The 12,969-nt window shown below is 42.6% G+C and overlaps 1 protein-coding gene and 1 pseudogene across 1 annotated transcript in view; one reads left to right on the plus strand and one right to left on the minus strand.

Annotated features, from left to right (window-relative positions):
• Positions 1 to 12,969, plus strand: part of Pcolce2 (procollagen C-endopeptidase enhancer 2) — a 57,134-nt gene that overhangs the window by 32,172 nt on the left and 11,993 nt on the right. Inside the window, exons 3-5 of the mRNA XM_031345078.1 lie at positions 956 to 1,211; positions 8,325 to 8,449; positions 12,011 to 12,147. Coding sequence (XP_031200938.1) covers positions 956 to 1,211; positions 8,325 to 8,449; positions 12,011 to 12,147 — 518 coding nt within the window. The remainder of the gene's footprint in view (positions 1 to 955; positions 1,212 to 8,324; positions 8,450 to 12,010; positions 12,148 to 12,969) is intronic.
• On the minus strand, positions 5,731 to 6,452 carry LOC116072533 (annotated as a pseudogene).

The following is a 12,969-nucleotide window of genomic DNA, read 5'->3' on the forward strand; positions in this document are numbered from 1 at the left end:
CTGTCCTGGAACTCACTCTGTAGACCAGGCTGGCTTCAAACTCAGAAATCCACCTGCCTCTGCCTCCTCAAACTCAGAAATCCACCTGCCTCTGCCTCCCAGAAGATCACCTTTTTAATCACTGTGCGTAGTAATTCAGGAGTACTTGGCAAACACACTTTCCACCCAAGGAAAACAAATAAAAATGTTTTAAAACTTACCAATTTCAAGAAAAGACAAATCAACAAAGTATCCAATTAACTGAATATAGATTTTGGCCTCAACTGAACTATCTGAAAATTAGCTATACAATTGCCAGATAAGCCCTTAACTTTGAACTTCTCAGAAGCATATTGTATGGTGCAGTTTTCTTTCCTTTTATTTGAAAAAAAAAAAAAAGTTTCAAAGTCTTTCTTTCCCAGCAATACATCTAGGTGGCATGGTATTTTAGAATATGTAAACATGTAACCAAATGAGTCAGTATTGGTGTTCTTTACAAACACCACCACCAGCTAATGAGATTAGTCCAGTATTTTGTAGCTTTGTTGAGATAAATTCCTTGTTTGTTTGTTTGTTTGTTTGTTTTTCGAGACAAGGTTTCTCTGTGTAGCCCTGCCTGTCCTCCTGGAACTCACTACATAGACCAGTCTGACCTCAAACTCAGAGATTGTCCTGCCTCGGCCTCCCAAGTGCTGTGAGAAAAGGCAAAGGAGGGTAAGGGTGGTGTTTTTGTTCAGAAGCACGCAGGGAGCTCTTCCTGAGAAAGAAATCACCCTGGTTCTTTTATGTATTCATTGACGAGTGCGCGTTGCTGGGATCGAAGGCACTACTTCACAGGAGCGAGGCAAGGACTCTGCCCGCCCTTAGGCGCATCCCGGCCTGGCACTGGACTTAGCGCTGTTGTCTTTAGAACCAACAGGCCACAGATGTCGTTTTTTTAAATGGTTTTAACTCTGCCTTTTTCTTTTCTTGACAGGTTCCTGAGGGCAAAGTGGTTGTCCTGAATTTTCGATTCATAGACCTTGAGAATGACAACCTGTGTCGCTATGACTTCGTGGATGTGTACAACGGCCACGCCAATGGCCAGCGCATCGGGCGCTTCTGTGGCACATTCCGACCCGGATCGCTCGTAGCCAGTGGCAACAAGATGATGGTACAAATGATTTCTGATGCCAACACTGCTGGTAGTGGCTTCATGGCAATGTTCTCTGCTGCTGCCCCAGATGGAAAAGGTAGCCGTTCCCAAAGGGGGTAGTGACCTAGTGATGACTGGTCAGGGGACCCGATACTTGTGTATCAGGCACTGTTCTTGGCACTCTATATGTGTTTCCTCCTTCTAAGCACAATAGCAATTCTTAAAAGAGCCAAGGAATGTCAACAAGTCATCGAGAGATTGTTTTTAAAATTCAGCCCTTTTTAAAAAGGAAGTCTATATTTTATTCTTGTAAAAGTCAATAGAAATGGATGGGGTAAAAAATATGAAGCTTGCGTATGTCTTCACAGATGTACCATCCACTATTGCACCTCATTCTCCAGAAAGGCATGGCTTTCTCTCCATGTTTACTTGCCCAAGTGTACTTTTACAACATGTGTACTTTTACAGCAGCTCTTTAAAAACCTAGGTGAAATCCCATATTATTTCATAGCTGTTACCTCACGCTCTGTTTGGTAACATCTTCATGTTGGTTCATAGGTGCTCTCCAGGAGAGCACAGGAAGGGATGGCTGCACCAGGCAGGGCTTCTAAATCCCCTGCCTGCTGCCTAAGGGGACTGCTGGTCTGCCTGGGCGGTGGTGCAACATGACTAGATTGAGGAGTCAAGAGATAGGACCAAGGGCTGGCATTACAACCAGAGCACTGGGGTAGAAATCCTAGCAAGGCGCTCCAGAAGCAAGAGGTTCAAAATATACACAGACAATCTACCCATGCTTTTAACTGCAAAACTACAATTTCGGGACAAGCCTGTTGACAGAAGGCCCAGAACAGGGATTAGAGCCTCTGGCCACTGCCAAGGAGACAGACTGAGTTAGAGTGTAGCTAACTATCTACTAGGAGAAAAATCTTTTTTTTTCATAGGAATATAACAGAATCTAAAGTATAATGTAACCCATTCATAACGCATGTACTTAGTGAAGTACAAGGCAGTCAATCGAGTAATCCGTCATAAGTCAGAGGTTGCAATGAGCTGAGAAATGCTGCACTTTTCACTCGCGCTGCTTACTGTATTTCTGCATTGGTGATTTCTCTGTAGAGAAATAGACCAACAGGAAACGTGTGGAACTCTAAGGAGTAGACAGACAGGCAGACAGGCAGACAGGCAGACAGGTTTGGGGAATGGCTTACAACAAAAGGGAGGGAGGCCTGGAGGTGTGACCTAGTGACAGAATGCTTGTTTAACATTTGCAAAGTCCTGGGTTCGATCTCCACTCTTGAGGGAGAGGGGACAGTGGTGGTTTCAGGATTTAAAACAGACACATGTAGAATAAATAAAAACAAGAAACAGAAAATATGAAAAGAGAACAAGATGATTTTTAGAACTAGAAAATACAGAACTTGGTATCTTATAATTTACCCAACAAATAGACTGTAGGTTACAGAAAATAGTTCCTCGTAAATAGGAGCGACCAGGCTGAGATACCAGCAGAGAAAAGACCGAAGAAAAGGGGACCGAAAGCTGGTGAGACAGTATCACGTTCTGTAAGGTATGCTGTGAGTTTTATCTCTGAAACAGTGATAATAGTACAGAAACAAACGTGGAAAGAAATGTGACTTAGCTGCACCTAGATTTAACACAGTGTATGAATTGATATGAATTGATACAGCGAAGAAGATAGTAAATTGAAAGTTGGGCAGATGAAGGACAAGAAGTAAAGGCTGGGCTCGGCTTCCTGTAGGAGAAGCAGCAGAGGGTACTGTCATGGCATCCTTCCAGTGCTGGAAGGAGTATGCCCACATCCTCAACAGCCAGCCTTCCGACACAGAAACCAAGGCAGCACATTCACAAGTGCCATGAATATCTCAGGGACATTTTTATATCTGTGCTAAAGAAATGCTGAAGGCAGTGTAGGATGCTCAGGGCAATGATAGTAAGGGCTGACCAGTGAAGAAATGCCCACTGGGAGGGGTTAGCTTGGAAGAGCGCTATGCTTGTTTTTTGATTTCTTTTCAGGGGTGTTCATGACTAAAACATTACAGAAGACAGATTGTCTTATATTTGACAACAAGGGATGTATGAATGCAAACTTAGAGGCCCACACACACACACTGAGCTCTGTATAGGTTATGAGGTAACTACAATGGACATCCGTTAAAAGCAGAAGATCTATGACTAACAGACAAAATATTTAAATAGAATATCAAAATTACCCACTTAAAAAAGCTAGGAGGACAAAATTGAAAAAAAATGGCCATAGGCATACTAAACCAAAAACATCCATAAATACACTAGTTACAATGAATTAAACACCCAAATCGAAGAAAGTTATTGTTGAGATAGATTAAAAGCAAGGCCAGGCCATGTGTTTGTCTACCAAAAACTGCTTGAAATACAAAAAACAAATTGACTGAGAGTATAAAGATGAAAAAAACATATATCATGTGAATTTCATTAAAATTAAAACATGCTTATTAAATTATACCAGCACAGATATGCACAGGCAACCACTAGAGGAAATATTTGCAAAGTGTCTGCTAGTTAGTTTATATCCAGAATACATAAAAATCACATCCAACAATAAAAGAATTTCAATAAATACAAACTGTGTGAAGTACTTTTTCAGACATTTTGCAAAGGATGCTGTGAATGCCAGTATCAGAGAAATGCAAATCAAGGCAGACATGCAAATTAAGACAGTGAGGGGCTGAGAGATGGCTCAGCAGTTGAGCACTCACTGGCTGGTCTTCCAGGAGCTGTAAGTCTTGTCTCAAGTTAAGTTCTTTGAGATCTGCTGCCTTCCTCTGGCCTCTGTGAGCACAGCTCACACATGGTACACAGATTATACATTCAGGCAAACACTGAATGTGCACCTAAACATATTTTATGCAAATAGAATAAAATAAAATCTCAAGAAAAATTTTTTTTAAAGATCATGGTGAGAAAGCCACTACTTCCTTATTACATTGACTGAAAATCTATAACATTGTGTGGTACCAATAATGGGGAGGGGCCAATGACCTCAGGGCTCCTGGAGAAGTATAAAGCGCCAACAGACTCTTTGGTGTTTGGAGAAGTTGTGGTGGCGTTGATTGTTGAATAAAGTTATCTGGCCCAGCAATACATTCTTGGATATTGTAAGAAAACGCAAAGGCATATATATCTGTTGTAGAAAATGTCTGATCTCAGTCAGGGGTTTCCACCCTGCCTTTGGTCATTCTGTACCTAAATAAAAGACATATATTTTTTATATTTATAATAAGCCTTAATCTGCACCAGGGCTGGGCACTTATCTACCTTCTATTCTATTATGTCTATTTCCATGCCAATAACTCCACAATATGATTTGCCATGTTCCGTCTGGGCTGCTCTTGACTCCAATTGGCCAGCCCTCGTGGCCATGATTTTATGATTCTTACCCCGTGGCATCTTCTCTCTCCACCACCTTCTCCCTCCCTTGTGGTTCTTCTCAGACCACAAGCCTAGGAACTCCAAGCTCCGCCTCTTTCAGTTCTGCCCAGCTATAAGCTGTAGGCACCTTTATTCACCAATCTGGGGTAAATTGGGGGGCAAGGTCACGTAGTGTCACTTGGGTCTATGTGCACACTCTCTAAATCCCTAAGGGTGACCAGGCCTTGGGGGTCAGTATTTAGCATTACAATATAAGCAAAAGACCAAACCTCAACACACATCAAAAAAGAAGCCGTACACAAAAATAATCATAGCAGCCTCACTAACAATAGCTTATATTGAAAGCAACCTACCTGTGCCAGTTAATTTTCTGTCAGCTTGACACAAGCTAAGGTCATCTGGAAAGAGGGTTTCTCAATGGAGAAAATGTCTCCATCTCTAGGCAAGTCTGTGGGGAAGTTTTTAATTAAGGATTGATGTGGGAGGACCAAGCCCACTATGGGCGGCGTCACTGGGCCAGTGGTCCTAGGCTGCATAAGAAAGCAGGCTGAACAAACCACAAGGAGAAAGCCAGTCAGCAGTATTCCTCCACAACCTCTTCTTCAGTTCCTGCCTTAAGTTCCTGCCCTGACTTTCCTTCACGAATGACTCTGGTCAGAACATGTAAGAGAAATAAAATCCTGAAGTACACCCCACCCCCACCCCACCCCACCTCCACCCCCCACCCCTGCAAATTACTTTTGGCTACAATGTTTTTGTTTTTTTCAAAACAGACACACTATTTATTTTGGAAACAAATGCCTTCCAGAATTTACATTTGCTACATTCTATAAGCAAATTTGTTTCTTTGCCAGACCAGATAAGAAGTGTGAACACCCAAATTTTTCTCAGGATCTCAGAGGCAGCAGCTGCAAGAACAACTCTTTTGTTGTTGTTGCTTTGGTTTTTTTTTTTTTTTGTTTTGTTTTTGAGACAGGGTCTCACTATGTAGCTCTGGCTGTCCAGGAATTCGCTATGTAAACCAGGCTGGCCTCGAACTCATAAAGATCTGTCTGCTTCTGTCTCCCAAATTCTGAGATTAAAAGTGTGCACTACCATACCGGGCCAAAGGCAACTCTTGAATCCTGAAGGGCAGGAGTTTAGTATCAACTGGCCCAGAGTTCTCCTATGCAGAGCCAACTTCTCTTCTAAGAACTGGCTGCTGAAGCTGCCTGGATCCCCTGGCAAAGGGAAATCCAGAGAATCCTTGCCAGGAGTGCCTGCCTCCTGGGGCGTTCTTGTAGCCCCCTCCCCCCACCACACCCATAGCCATAGTGGTTGCCAGTCCCAGCAGCCACACTAAAGTACTCTTGCAGCTTGAGCAGAACTCGGAACCAATGAGAAATTGTGTTCTCAGCCTTTGGCATCTCTATGTACATTTGCTCATATCCATCAGAAGGAAAGCAAAGCAGAGATCCCAGCCAAAGTCCCGGCAGCCTCGTGGTATCATAATCTGTCCCAAGGTCTGGCCTCTGAACAGGAGTACTGGCTGGCTTGGGTCCCCAGTGCTGAGAGCAAATTGCAGAGTGCATAGATTGATTTGTCTTCAAAGCTGGTCAGGAGCTAATGGAGACCTTTTAGGTTTCTGCTTCTTCAGGAACCATCTTGTGTAGGGACCAGGGAGTCCTCTGAGTGCATTAAAGCCCAGACGGAAATCCTCCACCAGGACAGAGCCCTGCACCTAGCGAGCTGTCTCTAGACACTTCTGTATGGAAATTTCATCTGGCTCTCCTTGGTACTCAAGCAGGTCAATTTTCTGTGCCACCAAAGAGCAAGGAAACTTATCTCCTAGAATCTGAGTGACCTCCTCCAGCTTCTTCGTGTTTCCCGTCACAAATACTATCTTCTTCCCCGCCAAAGACACGGGCATTGCAAGCCTGATTATGGCCCCGAATGCCCAGAAACCCTTGGTCTGGTCATAATGTTTTATTATAGCAACAAATTTCAAACTAGGACACAACCCACAACATGGGCACACAAATTGCTGTGTGTGCAGAGAGTGGAACACTACCCGGCAGTCTAAATTACAACCACCAAAGACAGCAGCGGAAGTCAGAGGGTGCCCCCTACATGACCCAAGTGATACAAAGCGCTATGATAAAACTATGGGGAAAAGTTTTCAGAAAAGTGGTATGATGGGTGTTTTGTGAGAGATGAATTCCATATGGTCTCAGGAGTGTGGCCCACATTGGTACATTCATTTGTCAATCATGTAAAGTTAAGATTGATGAGTGTACCATCCCAAACCTGTGACATTAAAGTAATACTAAAACAACGAAGCAGGTGGTGGGGATTGAGTTACCATGAGGAGAAAACAGATGACCAATGACAGCAGCTGACAATGGATGATGGGTACACAGAGACAACTCTATTCTATTCATTAGATGTATGCTTCAAGTTTTCACTCATAGTTTAGAAATTATTCCAAACTCAAACTTTATAGTATGCTTTCTTAAATTTACATATTTGTTGTAAGACTTCTCCATGTCGAAAAAATGTTTGGTTCCTTTCATCTCAGCTCAGTTATTTGTGAGTTAATTCTAAGTGAAATTATATTTCTAACTTTATATCAAAATAAATTTCTAAAACTATCTCCTCATGTACGAAGTACATAATGGTATTTGCATCCAATGTTTAAATTAAAATTTGTTAAATGTTAACAGTGTTGGGTTTTAGATGGTAGGACTGGGGTAAATTTTACTTATATGTTTTTCTGCATTGCTGGAAGTTCATAAAATGTTTTTGTGTGGGTATGAGTGTGAGTGTACATGGCCATGTGTGTGCACATGTGTGTGGAAGGCAGATGTCACCCTCCAATTGCTCCTCAGGAGCTTCTCCCTTGAGACAGGCTGTCAGTCTGGCACCTAGAGCTTGCCTGCTGTGCTAGACTGGCTGGCCAGTGCACCTTAAGGATCTATGTGCCTCCACTCTCCAGAGCTGGGATTACACACACACACACACACACACACACACACACACACACACACACTACCATGCCTGGCACTTTTTACCTGGGAAAAAGTTTGGGGAATCAAACTCAGGTCCTCATTGGCAACTGTCTCAGATTTGTAAATATGTATTGTTTTTATGAACTGAGCAATCTCTAAAACTTACATGTTACTAGACTATAGATAGATAGATAGATAGATAGATAGATAGATAGATAGATGGATAGATGGAAGGAGTAATACTAGATATTAGTAATAAAAACTGTCTATAAGGGATCATTTAAATTTTGTCCTTGGGGATTTAATAAATAACCAATGAAAAAATGCCTTGAGAATTCTTAGAAGTGGATTCATTGCACTGGCTACAATTCTGAATGGGTGGGAAATTTTTGTCCAAAAGGAGGAAAACAACGGGCAGGAGAAAAGCTGTGGCTCTTGGTCCACTCTCTCCTTACCTTGTGTGATATGTCAGGCACTAAAAAGTCGTCAGTGAACTGGGTTTGGTGATAGCATGTCTGTAATCAGGGCACTGGAGGTGGAGGCAGGAAGAACAATGTCAGACTCAGCTGCCTACTGTGTTTGTGCCTAGCCTGTGCCACGGAAGACCATCTCAAAAGCAAATTAGATGTATAGAGCAGATTGTGTGGTCATTTTTTTTTTCAAAGAGAAAACAGAAGAGCCTGTACCATACTATGATGCCCCTAATGTTTCCATTCCTAACTGCCAGGTGATTGTACTACTGTGATCTATGTTAGGATATAAACTTGTGTGGTTTTCATATTTAATAACTTCAGGAGACCGGTATTGTGGAGGACGCCTTGAAAAACCTTCCGGTTCCTTTAAAACTCCCAACTGGCCAGACCGAGATTACCCCGTAGGAGTTACTTGTGTGTGGCACATCATAGCCCCGAAGAACCAGGTGAGGCCCCAGAAAATGTGATGAAAATGAGTATGTGTGGATTGCCCAGAGTGTGGGCCTCTACTCTGGTGTGAATTGCCCAAGGTGTGAGCCTCTGCCTCTGGTATGAATTGCCCAGGCTGTGAGCCTCTGCTTCTGGTGTGAATTGCCCAAGGTATGAGCCTCTGCCTCTGGTGTGAATTGCCCAAGGTATGAGCCTCTGCCTCTGGTGTGAATTGCCCAAGATTTGAGCCTCTGCCTCTGGTATGAACTGCCCAAGGTTTGAGCTTCTTCCTCTGGTGTGAACTGCCCATGGTGTGAGCCTCTGCCTCTGGTGTGAATTGCCCACGGTGTGAGCCAATGCCTCTGGTGTGAATTGACCATGCTGTGAGCTTCTGCTTCTTGGGCTTGAGAGTTAAAGAAACAGGAGAGGAGAGCCCAGTTGGACAGGTGTACTTATGTTTACAAAGACCTTGGGCTAAATTTTCCCTTGGCACTGTTTGACTTGCAAAATCGTGGATTTGATTTTCTATTATGTAATTATAACTTTCAAAACAGTTTTGAAAATACAAATTGTAAGCAAATCCCACAGAGGACTGCGTAGGCCTGTGGCAGGCGTAAAGATCATAAGGCTGCATGTATCAGCACTTAGCTGTGTGGGGATGGAGGCCCTCAAATACATGCACATCCCAGCATCCCTCTGTTTAGTCTGTACACCTTGTTTGGAGCATGCCTCACTCCAGCAAAGCCAGCGAGCAGCTACAGAGCCTTCGAGGAACCCCTATCTCTGATGATGGACTGGGGTTGTTTGAAACAAAATGTTCGTGAGTTCCTTATCTGTTTGTTACTCTAAAACAGTGGCTCTCAACCTTCCTAATGCCATTAATTCTTTACCACAGTTCCTCAGATGAGTTCATTGCCACTCCATAACTGTAATTTTGTTACCGTTATGAGTTTTCATGTAAATATCTGATATGTAACATCCTAAGGGGTCATGACCCATATAGGTTGAGAACCAATGCTCTAAAACAATCAGCTGAAGTCTAGTTTTCTAATATTTATTAATATGTGGTTACGTGGGTTCTTGTCCTTTTTGAAAACCACTACCTATTAGTTGTAGGGCCAAATTTGATACAGGAATAGATGAATCTTGTAAAATGATTCTTGTTTCAAACACTACTGACTTTATAGTACAAGCACTGTCTCTGGTGGGTATTATAGTACTGCTTTTTACATTTCTTTCTTTCTATCTTCCTTCCTTCCTTCTTTCTTTATTCATTTATTTTCTGTGTATAAGTATTTTGTCTGTGTACCATGTGTGTGCCTGGTGCCAGTGGAGGTCAGAAAAGGACACCTGATTCCTGGGAACTGCAGTTCCAGATGATTGGGAGCTGCCATGTGGCTGCTGGGAATTGAACCCTGGTCCTCTGGAAGAGCAGTCCATGCTCTTATCCACTATGCCATCTCTACAGCTCTAGGACACTTGCCACACATTTGCTTTTAACATCAATTATGATCCAGGCAAATATAGCATGCAAATCACTGAGGAGAGCACACATGCACATACAAATTCATATATCCACTCTGTGGTCATAGCTCAAAACTCAGTCTTATCTTAAAGACTAGGAATGAGGCCATTTATTTAATAATGGAAGGCTACATGTCTGTTAAAGAGATTACAGTTTATAGCAATACTTAAAAGTGCATTTTTGAAATACTTCAAACCATTATGTAATTCTTGAAAGGGTGTTGATTGTTTCTCTGTGACATTGTTAACATAGCTGACCAAATAATGTCAGTATTATTAGCTTCCGAATTATAGTGCAGCATCTTCTCTCCTGGCTCTTCCTCTCCATCATTTGGAGTTTCTCTGGTTTGTTTCTTTCACTCCGTTGAGTTTTTCACCAGCATTGGAGTATTTAGAACCCATTGGTAATCCTGTCCAAAGAAGAGAAACAGCAGGAAAATGAAATCCCGAGGAATTTCTGTGCAAGCAGACAGAATGTTCTCCAAAACATCACCTCTGGATCTTGTCACAGCTTCCCCTTTCTCCTCTTGCTTTTTAATCTCCTCTCCAAAAGCTTTTATGTAACTAATTTTTAGGGCAAGAAAGTTCAGCCAATTTTCAAATGGAAAATATTTTATTAGTGGCTCCCCAAAGGAGATGTTTTTACCATAGTTTAAAGTGATTTTTTAGCATGAGTAAGGCAATTCTTTCCCTACTCAGATGCAACTTTTTAAAGGTAGGTAAACATCCACACGTATGGCACTGATGATTCAGTCAAAACTGGCTGATGTAGCCAGGCAATGGTGGCGCACGCCTTTAATCCCAGCACTTGGGAGGCAGAGACAGGCGGATTTCTGAGTTCAAGGTCTGCCTGGTCTACAGAGTGAGTTCCAGAATAGCCAGGGCTACACAGAGAAACCCTGTCTTGAAAGGCCAAAAAAAAAAAAAAAAAAAAAAAAAAGTGGCTGCTGTGTCCAATGGCAATCCCAGTGCTCTTGCCAGCTTTGGTCAGGTTAATGCACAAGTGTTGTCTTGGGCTCTCAGGAATGAATGCCCTTTATTTAATGGGAAATCACTTCTATCATCTTTGCTGAATTAGCAGACAGGGTTCCTGGCTACCTATTGCCCAGCAAGATTGGGTAGCAGCTGAACACCACCATTGTTAATGACTTAGGGAGATGTCCTTAGATTCACACTGGAAATTTTCTCAAAGAAACTGCTTGTAAGGGGAATGGTTGATTCCTTACAAAATTAAAATGGACAATTCCCATGAATTATTTAGGATACTATTATTAGTTCTGAAGGAAAAAAATAAATAAGAAAGAAAGGGAAAAAAGAAAACCTTTAATATTCACATTGTGTGCATCAGTGTTTCTCTGAAAACTCTTCAAAAATTAGCCACACACCACACCCCCACATGCCTGTGCCTGGAGCGTGCACGTGAGCATTCATACTTCAGCAAGTCTGATCTGTTCCCACTTCCCTGAAACTCTCATCCCAAAGGCTCCTTTACATGCAATAAGAATGTTCATCTCCTCTCAAAAGGAGAAATCTACCCATCTCATGACCACACACACACACACACATACACACACACACACATCATACCAAGGTACAATGTGATATGGGGGGAACATCTTAGATAATATTCTTAATTTCTGTTAATTTCTTTCCAGAGGAAAATGGACCAGTATACAAGTCCATTTATCACCAGCACACACACCCTGCTATTCAAATGATAGAATCCTCCCTCTTTTTTTTTTCTCTTTGTCTCCAACTTTATTGAGATACAGCTGGCAAATAAAAATTGTACGTACCTATAGCATACACCCATGCTTCAATCATGCATGTCCTACAGTTGAACTAATTAGCATATCCCTCACTTCAAATAGTTACCCTTTTGCATGTGTACACATCGACACGTGAAAATCTAAACTCTTAGCAGTTTTCAAATGTGCATGGCTGTGATTTATAGTTGCTGTGTGATGTGGCAGATCTTCAACACCAATTACAGGGGGATTTCCACTGGAGGTTATTCAAGTGACTGATGATTCCACGCTGTGCTTTTCCCAAAGCTTATAGAGTTAAAGTTTGAGAAGTTTGATGTTGAGCGCGATAACTACTGCAGATATGACTACGTGGCTGTGTTTAACGGTGGGGAAGTCAATGACGCCAAAAGAATTGGAAAGTACTGTGGGGACAGTCCACCTGTGTAAGTAGCACCTCTTTGTATCTCTTTATATCACTAATGTTTCTGTGACTCTAAATCTATGTCTTAGTTAGGGTTTCTATTGCCATGACCAAAAGGCAAGTTAGAGAGGATAGAGTTTATTCATCTTACACATACAGATCATAGTCCCTCACTAGAGATAGTCAGGACAGGAACTCAGGCAGGGCAGGAACCTGGAGGCTTGGAGCTGATGCAGAGGCCATGGAGGGGGTGCTGCTAACTGGCTTGCTTCCCCTAGCTTGCTCAGCCTGCTTTTTGTAGTACCCAGGACCACCCAGCCCAGGGATGGCACCACTCACAATGAGCTGAGCCCTCCCACTTGATCACAAATTGAGAAAATGCCTTACAGCTGGATCTTATGAAGGCATTTCCTCAACTGAGGCTCCTTCATCTCTGATGATTCTAATTTGTGTCAAGTTCACACAAAACCAGCCAGTACAACGTATGCCTTCCTAAAATCCTTAATTACCTTTATTTTCAATGTAACAATGAAAATGTTACATTGTTTGCTGACAAAGCTTTGGATTCCACAACGGCGGAGCCCTGTCCACTCAAACACCGAGTCCAGCAGCCACAGAGACAAACAGAGGCAAAGCTGGAACAGCAAGTTCTACTGTGTCACAGACCTGCTAAGGGGACCTCAAGCATTGGGAAGAATAGGAACTTCTGAGGAAAAAAGGGGCTGGGCATGGTAGTGCAGGCCTTCAATCCCAGCACTTGGGAGGCAGAAGCAGGCGGATTTCAGAGTTTGAGGCTAGCCTGGTCTACAGAGTGAGTTCCAGGACAGCCAGGGCTACACAGAGA

This window comes from Mastomys coucha, unplaced genomic scaffold (genome assembly GCF_008632895.1).
Source record: "Mastomys coucha isolate ucsf_1 unplaced genomic scaffold, UCSF_Mcou_1 pScaffold23, whole genome shotgun sequence".
Classification (NCBI taxonomy): Eukaryota; Metazoa; Chordata; class Mammalia; order Rodentia; family Muridae; genus Mastomys; species Mastomys coucha.